Source organism: Rhinolophus hipposideros (assembly GCF_964194185.1).
Source record: "Rhinolophus hipposideros genome assembly, chromosome: X".
Classification (NCBI taxonomy): Eukaryota; Metazoa; Chordata; class Mammalia; order Chiroptera; family Rhinolophidae; genus Rhinolophus; species Rhinolophus hipposideros.
This window is the reverse complement of record NC_138046.1, coordinates 48,950,209-48,968,442: the sequence shown is the minus strand read 5'-3', so window position 1 is coordinate 48,968,442 and position 18,234 is coordinate 48,950,209. Positions and strand designations below refer to the sequence as shown.

The following is an 18,234-nucleotide window of genomic DNA, read 5'->3' as shown; positions in this document are numbered from 1 at the left end:
ATTGAAGGCCAGGAGGGAATGGCAGGAGATACTCACAGTGATGGAACACAAAGGCCTACAACCTATGTTGCTTTATCCAGCAAGGCTATCATTTAAAGTTGATGGAGAGATAAAGAGCTTCCCAGAAAAGAAGAAACTGAAGGAATTTATTACAACCAAGCCAGCATTGCAAGAAATACTAAAAGGACTTCTGTAAATAGAAGAAAGATGAAAACAATTTACTACAAATTTAAAAATGGCAATAACTATGTACCTATCAATAATCACTTTAAATGTAAACGGATTAAATGCTCCAGTCAAGAGACATAGGGTGGCTGAGTGGATAAGGAAGCAAGACCGTTGTATATGCTGTACACAAGAGACTCATCTCAGATCAAAAGACACACACAGGCTGAAAGTGAAAGGTTGGAGTTAGATATTTCATGCAAATGGAAGTGAGAAAAAATCTGGTGTTGCAATACTTATATCTGACAAAATAGAGTTTTAAATGAAGAACATATTAAAAGGCAAAGATGGGCACTATATAACAATACAGGGATCAATCCGACAAGAGGACATAACCCTAGTAAACATCTATGCACCTAAACAGGTACTGATGGACATAAAGACAGATATCAACAGCAACACTATCATAGTAGGGGATTTCAACACACCTCTGACAACAAGGGACAGGTCCTCCAGACAGAAAATCAATATGGAAACAACAATCTTAAATGATACTTTGGAGCAGTTGGATTTAATCGATATTTTCAGAGCATTTCACCTCAATGCTGCAGAATACACGTTCTTCTCAAGTGCACATGGGACATTTTCCAAGATATATCATATGTTCGGCCACGAAACAAGCCTTGATAAATTTAAGAAAATTGAAATCATACCAATTGTCTTCTCTGACCACAGTGCTATGAAATTAGAAATGAACTGCAGGAAAAAAAAAAAAAACAGGAAGACACACCAATTAATGGATGCTGAATAACATGTTACTAAATAATGAATGGCTCAAGCAGGAGATCAAAGAAGAAATCAAAAGATATCTCGAGACAAATGAGAATGAGAACACGACGACTCAAAATCTATGGGATGATGCGAAAGCAGTCCTAAGAGGGAAAGTCATAGCACTGCAAGCCTACCTAAAGAAACAAGAAACATCACTAATTGACAGTTTATCTTCACACTTAAGGGATCTGGAAAAAGAACAGCAAAATAAGCCCAAAGGGAGCACAAGGAAGGAGATAATAAGATTCAGAGCAGAAATAAATGAAATAGAAACCAGAAAAACAATACAAAAGATCAATGAATCCAAGAGTTGGTTCTTAGAGAAGATAAACAAAATTGACAAACCTTTAGCCAGACTCATTAAAAAAAGGAGAAAGAGGACACAAATTAATAAAGTCAGAAATGAAAGAGGAACGTGACAACAGACACCACAGAAATACAAAAAAATTTAAGAAATTACTATGAGCAACAATATGCTAACAATTTTAACAATCTGGAAGAAATGGACAATTTTCCAGAGGCGCACAACCTTCCAAGGCTAACTCAAGAAGAAACAGAAAGCCTGAACAGTCTGATTACCACCAGGGAAATTGAATCAGTAATCAATAATCTCCCAACAAACAAAAGCCCTGGACCAGATGGCTTTACAGGTGAATTTTTCAAAACGTTCAAAAAAGAATTATCACCTATTCTCCTCAAGCTCTTCCAAAAAATCTAGAGGAAGGAAGACTCCCAAACACTTTTTACGAACCCACTATCACCCTGATCCCAAAAGCAGACAAAGACACCGCAAAAAAAGAAAACTACAGGCTGATATCCCTAATGAACATAGATGCAAAAATTCTCAACGAAATATTAGCGAACAGAATTCAGCAATACATCAAAAAGATCATACACCATGATCAAGTGGGATTTATCCCTGGTATGCAAGGGTGGTTCAACATCCGCAAATCAATTAATGTGATACATCACTTTCACAAAATGAAAAATAAAAATCACATGATCATATCAAGAGATGCAGAAAAAGCATTTGATAAAATACAGCAACCTTTTATGATAAAAACCCTTAAGAAAGTGGGAATAGAGGGATCATATCTTAACATAATAAAGGCCATATATGACAAACCCACAGCTAACATCGTACTCAACGGGGAAAAGCTAAAACCATTCCCCCTAAGATCAGGAACAAGACAAGGCTGCTCACTTTCTCCACTTCTATTCAACATAGTGCTGGAAGTTCTAGCCACAGCAATCAGACAAGAGAAGGAAATAAAAGGCATCCAAATTGGTAAGGAGGAATTAAAATTATCATTATATGCAGATGATATGATACTATATATAGAGAACCCTAAAGACTCCACCAAGAAACTATTAGAACTGATAGGTGAATTTAGTAAAGTAGCAGGATATAAAATTAATATTCAGAAATCAGTTGCATTCGTATATACCAATGATAAAGTATCAGAAGGAGAAATTAAAAAAACAATTCCATTTACAATTACTCCAAAGACTATAAAATATCTGGGAATAAATCTAAGCAAAGATGTAAAAATCTGTACTCAGAAAATTTTAGAACACTGAATAAAGAAATGAAAGAAGACATAAATAGATGGAAACACATTCCATGTTCATGGATAGGAAGAATTAATATAGTTAAAATGTCCATACTGTCTAAGGCAATATACATATTCAACGCAATTCCTATCAAACTACCAACGACGTTTTTCACAGAAATAGAACATACAATCCTAAAATTTATATGGGACCATAAAAGACCCAGGATAGCCTCAGCAATCTTGAGAAATAAGAACAAAGTGGGAGGTATAACGATACCTGACTTCAAACTATACTAGAAGGCTACAGTAATCAAAACAGCATGGTACTGGCATAAAAATAGACACATAGATCAATGGAACAGAATAGAGAGTGCAGAAGTAAATTTATGCCTGTATGCTCATTTAATCTACGACAATGGAAGCAAGAATGTACGATGGGGTAGACAGTCTGTTCAATAAGTGCTGTTGGGAAACCTGGACAGACATATGCAAGAAAATGAAGCTGGACCACCTCCTTACACCATATACAAAAATAAATTCAAAATGGCATAAAGACTTAAATGCAAGATCTGAAACCATAAAATAACTAGAAGAAAATATAGGAAGAAACTTCATGGACATTACCCGGAGTAAGATTTTCCCTTCCCTTGCGCGAGGGAAGTCAGAGAAAAAATAAACATGTGGGATTACATCAAACTAAAAAGATTTTTCACAGCAAAGGAAACCATCAATAAAACAAAAAGGGATCCTACTGAATGGGAAAGATATTTGCCAATGATATATCTGATAAGGGATTAATATCACAAATCTATAAAATACTTACTCAACTCAACTCCAAGAAAACAAACAACCCAATTAAAAAATGGGCAGAGGACTTGATTAGACATTTTTCTAAAAATGACATACAGAAGGCAAGAAGACATGTGAAGAAATGCTCAACCTCACTAACCATCAGGGAAATGCAAATAAAAACCACAATGAGATACCACCTCACTCCAGTCAAAATGGCTATCATCAATAAATCAACAAACAACAAATGCTGGCGCGGATGTGGAGAAAGGGGAACGCTAGTGCACTGTTGGTGGGATTGCAGATTAGTGCAGCCACTATGGAAAACAGTATGGAGGTATCTCAGGAATCTGAAAATGGAGCTACCCTATGATCCAGTAATTCCATTCCTAGGCATCTACCCGGAGAAATCCAAAACTCCAATGCAAAAATCTGTATGCACTCCTATATTTATTGCAGCACTTTACAGAATAGCTAAGATATGGAAACAACCAAAATGCCCATCGGTAGATGACTGGATTAAGAAGCTGTGGTACATTTATATAATGGAGTATTACGCAGCCATAAAGAAGAAAGAGATCTTATCATTTGCAACAACATGGATGGATCTAGAGAACGTTATGTTAATTGAAATAAGTCAGAAAGAGAAAGACAAGTACCATATGATCTCACTTATATGCGGAATCTAAAGAAAAGAATAATGGAATGAACTAATGAGAAACAGTTTTAGGGACAAAGAGGAAAAACAGTTGTTAGATGGGTGGGCCTGTGGGGATAAGGGGGAAGGTGAAGGGATTAGGAAACAGTTGGTAACCACAAGATGGCTTCAGGGTTTTTGAAAATTAATTTGGGTAACGTAATCAATAATGTTGTAAAGATTTTGTAGGGTATCCGATGGACACGTGTCCTATTTGGGAGACCACCACAGGGATACTGTGGATGCCTGATCATGGCACTGTACACCAGAAGCTAAACAATAATGCATGCCAACTATAATTTTATATATATAATGTGATGGCTTGGTGCGAGGTCGGAGGGATAGTGGATGGGGGCAGGGGGGTTCACAGTGTGAGGGATATAAATGATGAACTTCTAAGTATTACCTTGTCTTGTACACCTGAAACTAATAAATTAAAAAAAAAGATCATAGTATCAAAAAAGGGTGGGTAGAGAGTTATTATTATATTTTCAACAATAGTAAAGCTACCTTCAATTATTCTTTCTTACACTCAGACTGGTACTTACAGTACTTGAAAATTTTTATCCTTTTTCCAGATGTTGATTTTCATAGAAAACAGTAAGAATATAATTGGCATTATACATTAAAGGCAGATCTTACCAATACTTAATGTCTCCTTGAGAACCGAAGTAATATCTCTTAAATATGATCACTTTTGATTATTGGGTGTTTTTTTTTTTATCGTAGGGACTGCATTTATGGGTCCTCCTGGCCCCCCTGGCTTTCCTGGAGAAAGGGGCCAAAAAGGTGATGATGGTCCACCTGGATTTTCCATTCCCGGATCTCCGGGACTTGATGGACAGCCGGGATCTCCTGGCCTTCCAGGGCCTCCTGGCCCTCCAGGCCCTTACATCCCTCCTAGTAAGCTATACTTTTGTCCTGTTAAATTCCATTGTTTTTATTTTGTTGTCATTTATAAGTGACTCTAACTGAAGGTTGGCATCATTCTTTGTGTTTCTGATATCAAAGTTTCTACTGTGGCTACTATTTTTGATATTTGGTGGTTCTTCGATATTTAATTTGCTATTCCAATTCTCACCAGCATTATATCTTCCTTTTGCTTATAGTTAGTTGTATTACTGCAGAGATATAACTGAAATAGGTCTTTTTTTCTAGCCTGTCAGACTTCTGTTTTTTTAGTTTTCTGGCTATTTCACAGCAATTAGCTTGCTATCATTTTTTTAATGTTATCTCAGGTGGTGACATATGTGAAGCAGGCCCTCCAGGCCCTCCAGGATCTCCAGGTGATAGAGGACTCCAAGGAGAACAAGGAGCAAAAGGTTTGATCCCCATATTTATTTCTTCATTATTTCAAATCATTAGCAAAATTACCTATAACCTCCACCCTACCTCAGCCACTTATTCCCATGGTAATACCCCAAGACCATTTCATTATCAATAGGGCACACTTCCATAATCTTGATTTCATGAGTCCCATTTTCTGACCAGTCTCCTGTCTTTTTAGCTAACTATCTCTAAAAACCTATTCTAACATTTCTTTAACCTCAATGAAACCTACTAACTTGGAATATCCCTTAGCCTTTTGGTGTTTTTTCTTCCCTGTTAACCTAGCTTAAATTCAATGATCAATCATTGTAATCAATCCCCTGCATAAACCCTTGACTCTTTTACTCTCCATTCCCTCGTTGTACTCAACCTGGAACAAAAAGATAGCCCTGGTTATTCCAAATTACCATCTCTTCTGATCCTTACCTACTCTTCTCTCTTCATGCTTCTTATACCTCCTCTTCCATTCTCATTTTATTTTATTTTTAAGATTTTTATTACAATATCGTCATAATACAAAATATTATTTTCAGGTGTACACCATAGTTATTCAACATTTATATACCAAAAGAAGTGTTCACCATGATAAGTCCAGCAACCATCTTTCTAACACAGTACTGTGCTATCACAATATTTTTGACTATATTCCCCATGTTGTATATTACATTCCGATGACTTATTTATGTTTTATACCTGGAAATTTGAACCTCTTATGCCCCTTCACCTTTCCCCCTTTTAAAATTTTTCACTAACAGTTGACATTCAATATTATCTTATATTAATTTCAGGTGTACAGCATAGTGGTTAGACATTTATATAATGTAAGAAGTGACTAGTCTAGTATGCACCTGGCACTATCTATAGTTATTACCATATTATTAACTATATTTTCTATGCTTTACTTTACATCCCCATGACTGTTTTGTAACTACCAATTTGTACTTCTTGATGCCTTTATCTTTTTCACCCTGCCCCAAATCCCCCTCCCATCTATCATCCCAAGAAATCAAGTGCCCGTCTGACACCATATATAATTATTATAGTATTATCGACCATATTCCTTATGCTAGAGCCTACATCCCCATGACTGTTTAGTAATAACCAATCTGTACTTCTTAATCCCTTCCCTTTTTTTACCCACTCCCTAATGCCTCTGCCATCTGGCAACCATCAATGTGTTCTTTGTATTTATGAGTTTGTTTTTGTTTTGTTTGTTTTGTTCTTAGATTGCACAGATAAGCGAAATTACATTGCATCAGTCTTTCTCTGTCTCACATACTCCACTCAGCAAACTACCCTCCAGGTCCATCCGTGCCACCTCAGTTAGCAAGAACCATTTCCTTCCCTGGCTGAGCAGTATTCCACTGTATGTATTTACCACCTCCTCTTTAACCCATTCATCCATCCACAGACACCCAGGCTGCCTCCAATTCTCGCCATTGTAAACAATGCTGCAATGAACATATGGACACACAAGTCCCTTCAAAGCAGTATTTTGGGATAAATATCCAGATATGGGATTACTGGATCCTTTTTTATCTCTTATTATACACTTTGTTTTAAAGTCTGTTTTCTCTGGTATAAGTATTGCTAACCAGCTGTTTTGGTTTTTCATTTTTATATTCATGAAAGGTTTATCTATCTCTTTACTTTCAGTCCACATGTGTCTTTCAATCTGAAGTGAGTCTCTTGTTAGCAGCATATGTAAGGGTTTCATTTTCTTATCCATTGAACCATGCTATTTTTTAAATTTATTTATTGGGTGACAATTGTTAAAGAAATTACATCATTTCAGATGTACAATTCTGTATTACATCATCTATAAATCCCATTTTGTGTTCACCACCCAGAGTCAGTTCTCCTTCCATCACCATATATTTGATCCCCCTTACCCTCATCTCCCTCCCCCCACCACCCTTACCCTCTGGTAACCACTAAACTATTGTCTGTGTCTATGAGCTTTTGTTTCTCATTTGTTTGTCTTGATTTTGGTTTATATACCACATATCAGTGAAATCATAGGGTTCTCTGCTTTTTCTATCTGACTTATTTCGCTTAGCATTATACTCTCAAGATCCATCCATGTTGTGACAAATGTTCCTATATCATCTTTCCTTAACGCTGAATAGTATTCCATTGTGTATATATACCACAACTTCTTTATCCATTTATCTATCAAATGACATTTTGGTTGTATCCATGTCTTGGCCACAGTAAACAAAGCTGCAGTGAACATTGGAGCACACGTGTCTTTATGTATAAATGATTTCAAATTCTTTGGGTAGATACCCAGGAGAGGGATTGCTGGGTAATATGGTAATTCTATTTGTAATATTTGGAGGAACCTCCACACTGCCTTCCATAGCGGCTGCACTAGTCTGCATTCCCACCAACAGTGTATCAGGGTTTCTTTTTCTCCACAGCCTCTCCAACACTTGTTGCTATTTGTCTTGTTCATGATAGCTATTCTGACTGGGGTGAGGTGATATCTCATTGTGGTTTTTATTTGCATTTCTCTGATGATTAGTGATGTTGAGCATTTTTTCATATGTCTATTTGCTATTTGTATGTCCTCTTTGGAGAAATGTCTCTTAATGTCCTCTGCCCATTTTTCGATTGGTTTGTTTTTTTGTTGTTGTTGAGTTTCATGAGTTCCTTGTATATTTTGGATATTACACCCTTGTCGGAGGAACTGTTTGCAAAAATCTTCTCCCATTCAGTTGGTTGCCTCTTTATTTTGTCGATGGTATCTTTTGCTGTGCAGAAACTTTCAAGTTTCATATAGTCCCATTTGTTTATTTTAGCTTTTATTTCCATTGCCTTTGGAGTCAAATTCATAAAATGCTCTTTGAACCCAAGGTCCATAAGTTTAGTACCTATGTTTTCTTCTATGCAGTTTATCATGTCAGTTCTTATGCTTAAGTCTTTGATCCATTTTGAATGAATTTTGGTACATGGTGATACATAACAGTCCAGTTTCATTCTTTTGCACGTGGCTATCCAATTCTCCCAGCACCATTTATTGAAGAGGCTGTCTTTCCTCCATTGTATGTTTTTAGCTTCTTTGTCAAAAATTGTCCATATTTATGGGGTATTATTTCTGGATTCTCAATTCTATTCCATTGGTCTATGAGTCTGTTTTTCTGCCAGTACCATGCTGGTTTGATTACTGTAGCCTTGTAGCACAAGCTAAAGTCAGGCAGTGTGATGTGTCCAGCACTGTTCTTTTTTGTTAGGATTGCTTTGGCTATTCGGGGTCTTTTGTGGTTCCAAACAAATCTGATGATTTTTTTGTTCTATTTCTTTAAAAAATGCCATTGGGATTTCGATGGTGATTGCATTAAACCTGTATATTGCTTTGGGTAATATGGCCATTTTAACTATGTTGATTCTTCCAATCCATCAGCATGGAATGTCTTTACATTTCTTTGTGTCATCTTCAATTTCTTTCAAAAATGTTTTCTAGTGTTCAGCATATAAATCCGTCACATCCTTGGTTAAGTTTATTCCTAGGTATTTTATTCTTTTTGCTGCAATTGCAAAGGGAATTGTTTTTTGTATTTCTTTTTCTGAGATTTCATTGTTAGTATATAGGAATGCAATGTACTTTTGTACGTTGATTTTTTAGACAGCAACTTTACTGTATTCATTGATTGTTTCTAAGAGCTTTTTGGTGGAGTCTTTAAGGTTTTCTATAAATAGCATCATGTCATCTGCAAAGAGTGATATTTTGACTTCTTCATTCCCAATTTGGATGTCTTTTATTTCTTTCTCTTGCTGATTGCTCTGGCAAGGACTTCCAACACTATGTTGAAAAGCAGAGGTGATAGGGGACAGCCCTGTCGTGTTCCTGAATGTAGAGCAAAGGGCTTCAGTTTTTCACCATTAATTATGAGATTAGCTGAGGGCTTTTCATACATGGCCTTTATTATGTTAAGGTATTTTCCTTCTATACCTATTTTATTAAGTGTTTTAATCATAAATGGATGTTGTATCTTGTCAAATGCTTTTTCTGCATCAATTGATATAATCATATGATTTTTGTCCTTTATTTTGTTTATGTGATGTATCACATTGATGGATTTGCGGATGTTGAACCATCCTTGTGCCCCAGGGATGAACCCCACTTGGTCATGATGAATAATCTTTTTAATGCATTGTTGTATTCGATCTGCTAAAATTTTGTTTAGGATTTTTACATCAGTATTCATCAGAGATATAGGTCTCTAGTTTTCTTTTTTGTGTTGTCCTTACCAGGTTTTGGTATCAGGGTAATGTTGGCCTCATAAAACGACTTAGGGAGTACTGAGTCTTCTTCAATTTTTTGGAAGAGTTTGAGCAGGATTGGTATTAGATCCTGTTTGCAGGTTTGGTAGAATTCACTAGTGAAGGCATCTGGTCCCGGACTTTTGCTTTTGGGAAGGTTTTGGATGACTGATTCAATTTCGTTACTGGGGATTGATCTGTTTAGATTTTCCAGTTCTTCATGGTTCAGCCTTGGAAGGCTATATGTTTCTAAGAACTAGGTTATTGAATTTGGTGGCATATAGTCCTTCATAGTATTCTTGGATAATCCTTTGTATTTCTGTGGTGTCCGTGATAACTCCCCCTTTCTCATTTCTGATTTTGTTAATTAGTGTCTTCTCTCTTTTTATCTTAGTGAGTGTAGCCAAGGGTTTGTCGATTTCATTAATTTTTTCAAAGAACCAGCTCTTTGTCACATTAATTTTTTCTATTGTCTTTTTGTTCTCTATTTCATTTAGTTCTGCTCTGATTTTTGTTATTTCCTTTCTTCTGCTGACCTTGGGTTTCACTTGTTCTTCTTTTTCTAGTTCTTTAAGGTGTAACATGAGGTTATTTATTTGGGATTTTTCTTGTTTCTTGAGATAGGCGTGTAATGATATAAATTTCCCTCTTAAAACTGCTTTCGCCGCATCCCAAATATTTTGGTAGGATGTATTTTCATTCTCATTTGTTTTTATATATCTTTTGATCTCTCCTCTAATTTCTTCTTTGACCCAATCGTTCTTTAAAAGTATGTGGTTTAATCTCCATGTATTTGTGTTTTTTCCTGCTTTCTTTTCGCAGTTGGTATCCAATTTCAAAGCCTTGTGATCAGAGAATATGCTTGGTATGATTTCCATCTTCTGTAATTTGCTGAGGCTGCTTTTATGCCCCAATATATGGTCTATCCTTGAGAATGTTCTATGTACACTCGAAAAAATGTATAGTCTGATATTTTAGGATGAAGTGCTCTATATATGTCAATGATGTCCATTTCATCTAATGTGTCATTTAGGGCTGCTATTTCGTTATTTATCTTCTGTTTGGATGATCTATCCATAGCTGTCAATGATGTATTTAAGTCCCCTTCTCCCTTCAGTTCTGTTAGTAGTTGCTTGGTATATTTTGGTGCTTCCTGATTGGGGGCATAAATATTGATGACTGTTGTGTCTTTTTGTTGTATAGACCCCTTTACCATTATGAAATGTCCATCTTTGTATCTTGTTATTTTTTTCACCCTGAAGTCTGTTTCATCGGATATCATTATGGCTACACTTGATTTTCTCTGGGTACCATTTGCTTGGAGTGCCAATTTCCACCCTTTCACTTTGAGTCTATGTTTGTCCTAGTAGGTGAGATGTGTCTCTTGGAGACAGCATATGGTTGGGTTTAATTTTTTGATCCAATCTGCTACTCTGTGCCTTTTTATTGGTGAGTTCAATCCATTTACTTTTAGGGTGATTATTGATATGTGAGGATTTCCTGTCATCTATCTTTAGTTTTCTGGTAAGGCTGTGATACCATTGTTTCTTTGCCTTTTTGTTGTTGTCTATTATTTCTGTGTGTTGGTATTCTATGCTGTTTCCCTCTATTTCTTCTTTTATTACAGTATATATTTCAGTTCTGGATTTTTCTTGAGTGGTTACCCTTAAGTTTATGTAAAAGAAAGTTTGATATTTAGAGTATTCCATTTTTTTCAGCAGACTTACTTTCTCCCTTCTCATATTCCGTTTCAGGCCTTTATGCTCCCCCTTTTTATGTTTCGGTTGCCACAAATTGTCTCTGTCAATGGTGGTCGAATAGCCTCCTTTAGTATTTCTTGTAGTGCAGGTCATGTATTAGAAAATTCCCTCAGCTTCTCTATGTCTGGAAATGTCTTTATTCCTCTTCATATCTAAAGGATACCAATGCTGGATATATTATTCTTGGCTCATGATTTCTCTCCTTCATTAGTTTGAATATTTGATTGCACTCCCTCCTGGCTTGTAGAGTTTCTGCTGAAAAATCTGATGATAGTCTAATGGGCTTTCCTTTGTAGGTTACCATCTTCTTTTCCCTGGCTGCCTTGAGGTGTCTTTCTTTGGTTTTAATTTTATACAGCTTCAATACAATGTGCCTTGGAGAAGGCCTGTTGGGATTGAGGTAATTAGGTATTCTATTTGCTTCTTGGATTCTAGGATCCAGTTCTGTCCACAAATTTGTGAAGTTCTCATTAGCAATTTCTTTGACTATATTCTCTGTTCCCTTCTCTCTCTCTTCGCCTTCTGGTATGCCCATTATTCTTATATTGCTCGTTCTGATGGAGTCAGAAAGTTCTTGTAGATTTCTTTCATTTCCTTTAAGTCTCAAATCTCTTTCTTCTTCCATCTGTGTAATTTGCATGTTTCTATCTTCGATGTCACTGATTCTTTCCTCCATCTCGTCAACTCTACTACCTAAGCTGGTTTCATTCTTAATTTCTTCTGTTGAGTTCTTAATCTACAGAAATTCCATTTGGTTCTTTTTTAAAATTTCAATCTCTTTTGTAAATGCTCATGGTGTTCTTTGATTGCGTTTCTGAGTTCATTAAATTGCCTTTCTATGTTTCCTTGCATCTCTGATGTTTTTCAGAACTGCAATCTTGAATTCTCTATCATTTAAGTCACATATTTCCATGTCTTTAAGTTATTTTTCTGGAGACTTTTCACTTTCTTTCTGAGCTGTCTTGTTGCCTTGGTTATTCGTAGCAATTACTGATTCATTATTCCTCTTTCTAGACATCTACAGGAGTGGCTTCTGCAACAGGGTGATAGGAAGAGGTCTTTCTTTTGTTTTCCAATACTTGTTGGTAGAATGTTTTATTTTCGCTCTGACTGCAGCCGTTTTTTTCTCTCTGACACAGTAGTGCTATATTTTCTCTGCACTTTTCCAGCTTCTGACACAATGGGGGGATTCCCTGGGAGACTGGCCTCTCCTCTGTTAACAGTTCACCTGGGTCATAGGGCGCCACTTCCCTGTGGGTGTTCGGAGAGCTTTTGAAGTTCCAAAGCTCTTTTTGCACCCGATTGAGAGCCTGTATGTTTGAACAGTTCTGGTTACTCCTGCAGGGATTCCCCCAGATAGGTGGGGCCAGGGGCGGGGTGAGTTGTGGGAGGTGGCCCAGAGCAATGGCGGCGACCAGCACCACAGCTGCTCCTGCTTCCATAGCTCGTTCCCCTTTGCCGGAACTAGTTGGGCTGTGATTCTGTGTCTGCGGTCCACAGTTCTCAGAACAGCAAATATCTTGTCCTTTTGATCTGACACTGCTACTTTATCGCTTCTAGCACCGGGCAGGTGGGGGCGGGGCGAGCTCGGGGAGGGTAGGGAGGGGTGGCTAGTCTCCGTGCCTAAGGCTTACATTCTCCGCCTGGCAGTGAGGGCTTAAACCACAGTTTTCAGCCTTCTTCCCTCAGTCTTTGCTCCGAGGTGTCTGCCGGGAGCGTTAGGTTCAGCTGTGTCATATGCTGCCCCCTCAGCCCTGTGGGCCATAAGCGGAGCCCTAGCAGTCCGAGTCCTTCCCTCTCCCGCAGCTGCGGTAGTTCCGGGATGCAGCGAGCTCGGAGCACTGAGCTAGGTCTGCATCCTGCACCGGCGCGGCTCCGTCTCCGCACTTCTCCCTTCCCTCCTTCCCCGCTTCGCAATTCGCCCACCTGGAAGTGAATTCAGTATAGGGCTTCTTAGTCTTTCCTGTGTGCTCTGCAGGGAGTCCTTTGTGGAGTTATTGTTGTCCGATTAGTTGTAAATTCCAGGGGAGATTTACAGAGGGTCACCTCACGCCGTCATTTTGATGACCTCCCCGCATGCTATTTTTAAATATTTAATCCGTTTACATTTAATGTAATTGTTGATAGATACATAGTTATTGCCATTTTTTTTAACATTTGTGTTTTTTTTTTTCTTTTTTTTTTGGTCTTAAAGAAGTTCCTGTAAAAATTGTAATGCTGGTTTGCTGGTGATGAACTCCTTTCAATTCTAAACCATAGCTTTGCTAGGTAGAGTAATCTTTGTTGTAGGTCCTTGCTTTTCATCACGTTGAATATTTCCTCCCCATGCCTTCTGGCCTGTAAAGTTTCTGTTGAGAAATCAGCTGACAATTTTATGAGAGTTCCCTTGTAGTTAACTAGCTGCTTTTCTCTTGCTGCTTCTCAGATTCTCTTTTTGTCTTTAACGTTTGGTGTTGTAATTATGATGTGTCTTGATATGGGCATCTTTGGGTTCATCTTGTTTGGGACTCTGCACTTCCTGGACTTGTATATCTGTTTCCTTCTCCAGGTTAGGGAGTTTTCTGTCATTTCTTCAAATAGGTTTACAAATCCTTACCCTTTCTCTTCTCATTCTGTTACCCCTATGAAGTGAACGTTGTTACACTTGGTGTTGTCCCAGAGGCCCCTTAAACTATCCTCATTTTTTAAATTCTTTTTTCTTTGTGCCATTCTGATTGGGTGTTTTCTTCTCTCTTTTTCAAATCTCTGATTGAATCCTTTGCTTCATCTAATCTGTTGATTCCCACTAATGTATTATTCATTTCATTTATTGCATAATTTATTCTGACTGGTTCTTTTTTATACTTTTATTACCATTTTTGTGTTTCCTATGTCTTTGCTGAAGTTCTCTCTGAGATCACTGAGCATCCTTATAACCAGTGTTTTGAACTCTGCATCTGGTAGATTGCTTGTATCCATTTTTGTTTAGTTCTTTTTCTAGAGCTTTGTTCTGTTCTTTTATTTGGGATGTGTTTCTTTGTCTCTCCATTTTTACTGCCTCCCTGTTTGTTTCTATATATTAGGTATGTCTGATATGTCTCCTGGTCTCAGTAGAATGGCCTTATATAATAGGTGTCCTATGAAACCCAGTGGCACCGTCTCTGTGGTCACTTGAGCTGAGGCTCCAGCTGTGTGCCTAGTGTGGGTTTTGTGTGCCCTCCTGTTGTAATTGAGCTTTGGTTGTTTGCATATCAGTGGGAGGGTTGGCCCTCCAGCTGATTGGTTGTGAGTACTGATGGAGGACCTGTTGTGCAGGTCCTGTTGTGCAGGCACTGTTGTGAAGGACCTGTTGTGCAGGCACTGTCCCTATGGAGCAGGATTTGCTTTAGTAAGGCTCTGGTGCTTGTCCAGTCTACCTTTTGGGTTTGTAGTCCTGGCAGGTGGTTGGGTGATGCCCCAGATCAATCTGAAGTTAGCCACCAGGCATGGCAGCCCAGGGGCCTTCTGGAAGTGATCCCGCAGCAGGCCAAGTTCAGCTACAGCCTGTACCCTGCTCAGGCCACCTGACGTGAGCCACAAAGAAATGCACAGATGGCTGCCACCCCTGCTGGGCTTGAAGTTGCCTTGAGAGGCCAAGCCAGGAACCCAGTTCAGCTTCCGCTAGTTCCAGGCTTGGTGCTACTCAGCAAGACATACAAGACACACCAAAACAAGACGTTGCTTGTTTGGGTTTTGTGAACTTATGAGAGACGTTAGCAAAGTCCACAGCATGAGCCAAGACAGGCACTTTATATGGAAAAGCCACTGGAAATGGCTTGGGTGGACCAAAAGTTGTGTGTGGTGGGGTCTCAGGGAATTCCCAGGGCAGGACAGATGAATGATGTTAGCTAAGTTGATGAAAACTCAGATATGGCATCTGCCTGCCTCTGCAGGCTGAGAGTGGGGAAGGCTCGACAAAGAAACAATGGATTTTGCCAGCACTTCTCTCTGGGAGAAAGATGCCCCTCCAGCCCTTGCCCTGGAGCCAGACAACTGATTTCCTGTTCGTATTCGAGCTGTTGCTCTAGCTCTAGAGCTCAGAGCGAGTGAGTCTGTCAGCAAACAAGTCCATGCACGTGCCCTTTAAGAGGATTGCATGGGACTCTAGCCACCCTCTGTCTCACTCAGCCATGATCTCTGCTGTTTTTCACATCCAGAAGTTATGGCAACTTCTCTCCCAAACACTGGAACCATGGGCTAAGGAGCCTGGTGTAGGGCTGATTTTCCTCCACAGGGGGTACTTCCGGAGTCACGATCTCCCTCTCTGTTTTTAACTGCCATACACGGGTCTGGGACCAGCCCCATTCTGCATGTCTGCCCTTCCTCACAGTCTGGAAGTAGCTTCTACTGCTTGTTCTTAGTTATAGGACTTCTGTTAAGCTAGATTTCAGATGATTCTCAATGATGGTTGTTCTTTAGTTTAGTTGTAATTTTGATGTGGTCATGAAATTAGGTAAACACAGTGTTTCCCTACTCCGCCATCTTGACTGGAAATGTTCCATTCTCATTTTAAAATTATGTTTGCTTCCTCCTTCACTGACCAATTGAAGCAATAACAAGTGAACTTTCATAGATTGCCACCATGACATTTACCCACCTGCTTGCATCTATTCTCATATATTCTGCCATCCTGCCCATCATTGTTAATACACCTATCTAAAGCCATGTCCTCTACTTGTACAATAGATTCCATTCCCTGTTGTCTCCCCAGGGATTTTGTTCCATAAATTCTTTCATTTCCCACATCATCAATTTTTTGCTTTACGGCATCATTCCCAGCAACATACAGATATGCTTTTTTTAAACCTGTCTAAAAAATACTTTATAATAATTCCACTTCTCTTGCCAGATACTGCTCTATTCCTCTGCTCCCACTTACAGTAGAACTCCTCAAGAATCTTCTAGTCACTGTCTCTAGTTACTCTCCTCTCATTTTCTCTTAAACATACTCCAATAAGGATTTTACTCCTCCCCGCCACACCACTCAATAGATGCTGCTTTTCTCAGAGTCACTAGCAGCCTATACATTGCTAATCCAAATGTCAAGTCTCTGTCCTTTTACTTGATTTTTCCATTCTTTAATCACTTTCCTCTCTTGGTTTTCAGTACATTACATATCCTGTTTCTCTTCATCTCTCCTTGGAACATTACACACACACACACACACACACACACGTATTTATATACACACACTTCTGTTTAACTACCACCTAAATCAATATATAGAACTTTTTCCAGGACTCTTGAAGACTCTCCTGCCCTCTACTCAGCACTCTAAAAGGTAATCACTATTTTATCCTCTATCATACATTAGTTTTCCTAATCTTGAACTTTGTATGAATGAAACCATACAGTATAGGTTCTTTTGTGTCTGGTTTCTTTTGTTCAATATTACATCTATGCAATATATACTTGTTTTTGTTTGTAGTAGTGTTTTTTTTTTCACTGCTCTTTGGTAGTTCATTGTACAAATGTGAAGCTGTAACAATTAAGTGCGCGAACTCATACTAGATAAATGGCTACATACCTCATTGCTGAATATCACTCCAGTCACCTTCAAAGTACTCCCCTTGGGAAGCTATGCACTGATGCCAGCGCCTAGTCCACCCTTCAAAGCAATTTTGGAACTCTTTCTGGAATGGCCATCAGAGCTGTCATCATATTACCCTTGATGTCCTGAATGTCATCAAAATGTCTTCCTTTCAATATTTTCTTTATTTTCTGGTAAAGAAACAAGTCATTGGGGGCCAGATCGGGTGAGTAGGGAGGGTGATCCAATAAAGTTATTTTTTACTGGCTAAAAACTCCCTTACAGACAGTGCCCTGTGAGCTGGTACATTGTCATGATGCAAGAGCCATGAATTGTTGGCAAAAAGTTCACGTCGTTTTCGTCTTTTCCAGGCAGCCTTTTCAGCACTTCCAAATGGTAAACTTGATTAACTGTTCGTGGAATTGTTACAGTTCCATAATGAATAATCACTTTAATATAAAAAAGGTTAGCAACATCGTTGCAACAAGTTCACGAACTAAATTGGCAGACCTTGTAAACCTAAAATATTCCAATGATAACAGATATTTGGTCTGTGCCTATTATAAATAAAGCTGCTATGAACATTCTTATATATAGACTTTTTATAGGATACGAGCATTCTTTTCTGTTGTGTATATGCCTGGGAATGGAATTGCTGGGTGATAGGATAGATGTAGGTTTTGTTTCCATAGATATTACTGAACCATTTTTCAAAGTGCTTTTAATTTTCATTTTCCTGATGATTTATTGATGCTTAGCCTCATTCCTTATAATATGTATATTCTCTTTGTTAAGTGTTGTTGTTGTTTTTTTCCTGTTTTAAATTGGGTTGTCGGATAAGTGCATCACAGTTATCTTCTCCCATTCTGTGACTTGCTTTTTTACTCCTCTTTCCTTGAATAGAAGTTATTAACGTAAAAAAAATTCCAATTATTAATGCTGTCTTGTATTGTTAGTGCTGTTTCTGTCCTATTGTAGAATATTTGTTTACCCCAAGGACCTGACAGTATTCTTCTGTTTTCTTCTAGAAATTTTGCAATTTTCCCTTTCACATTTGTTATTAAATTTATTGGGGTGACATTGGTTAGTAAAATTATATAGGTTTCAAGTGTACATTTCTATAATACATCACCATTTATTTGACCCCCTTTTCCCTAGTCTACTACCCCTCCTCCCCCTTACCATCTGGTAACTACTAAACCATTGTCTATGTCTGAGGTTTTATTTCTTTGTTTGCCCTGTTCTTTTGTTGCTTTCAGTTTTATATCCCATGTATGAGGGAAGTCACATGGT

General features: G+C 38.2%; 1 protein-coding gene across 2 annotated transcripts in view; it reads left to right on the top strand.

Annotated features, from left to right (window-relative positions):
• Positions 1-18,234, top strand: part of COL4A5 (collagen type IV alpha 5 chain) — a gene marked incomplete at its 3' end in the record, with an annotated part of 361,897 nt that overhangs the window by 184,757 nt on the left and 158,906 nt on the right. For both annotated transcript variants that reach the window (XM_081043685.1, XM_081043684.1), the window contains exons 20-21: positions 4,768-4,941; positions 5,277-5,360. In XM_081043685.1, the coding sequence (XP_080899811.1) occupies positions 4,768-4,941; positions 5,277-5,360 (258 nt within the window). The remainder of the gene's footprint in view (positions 1-4,767; positions 4,942-5,276; positions 5,361-18,234) is intronic.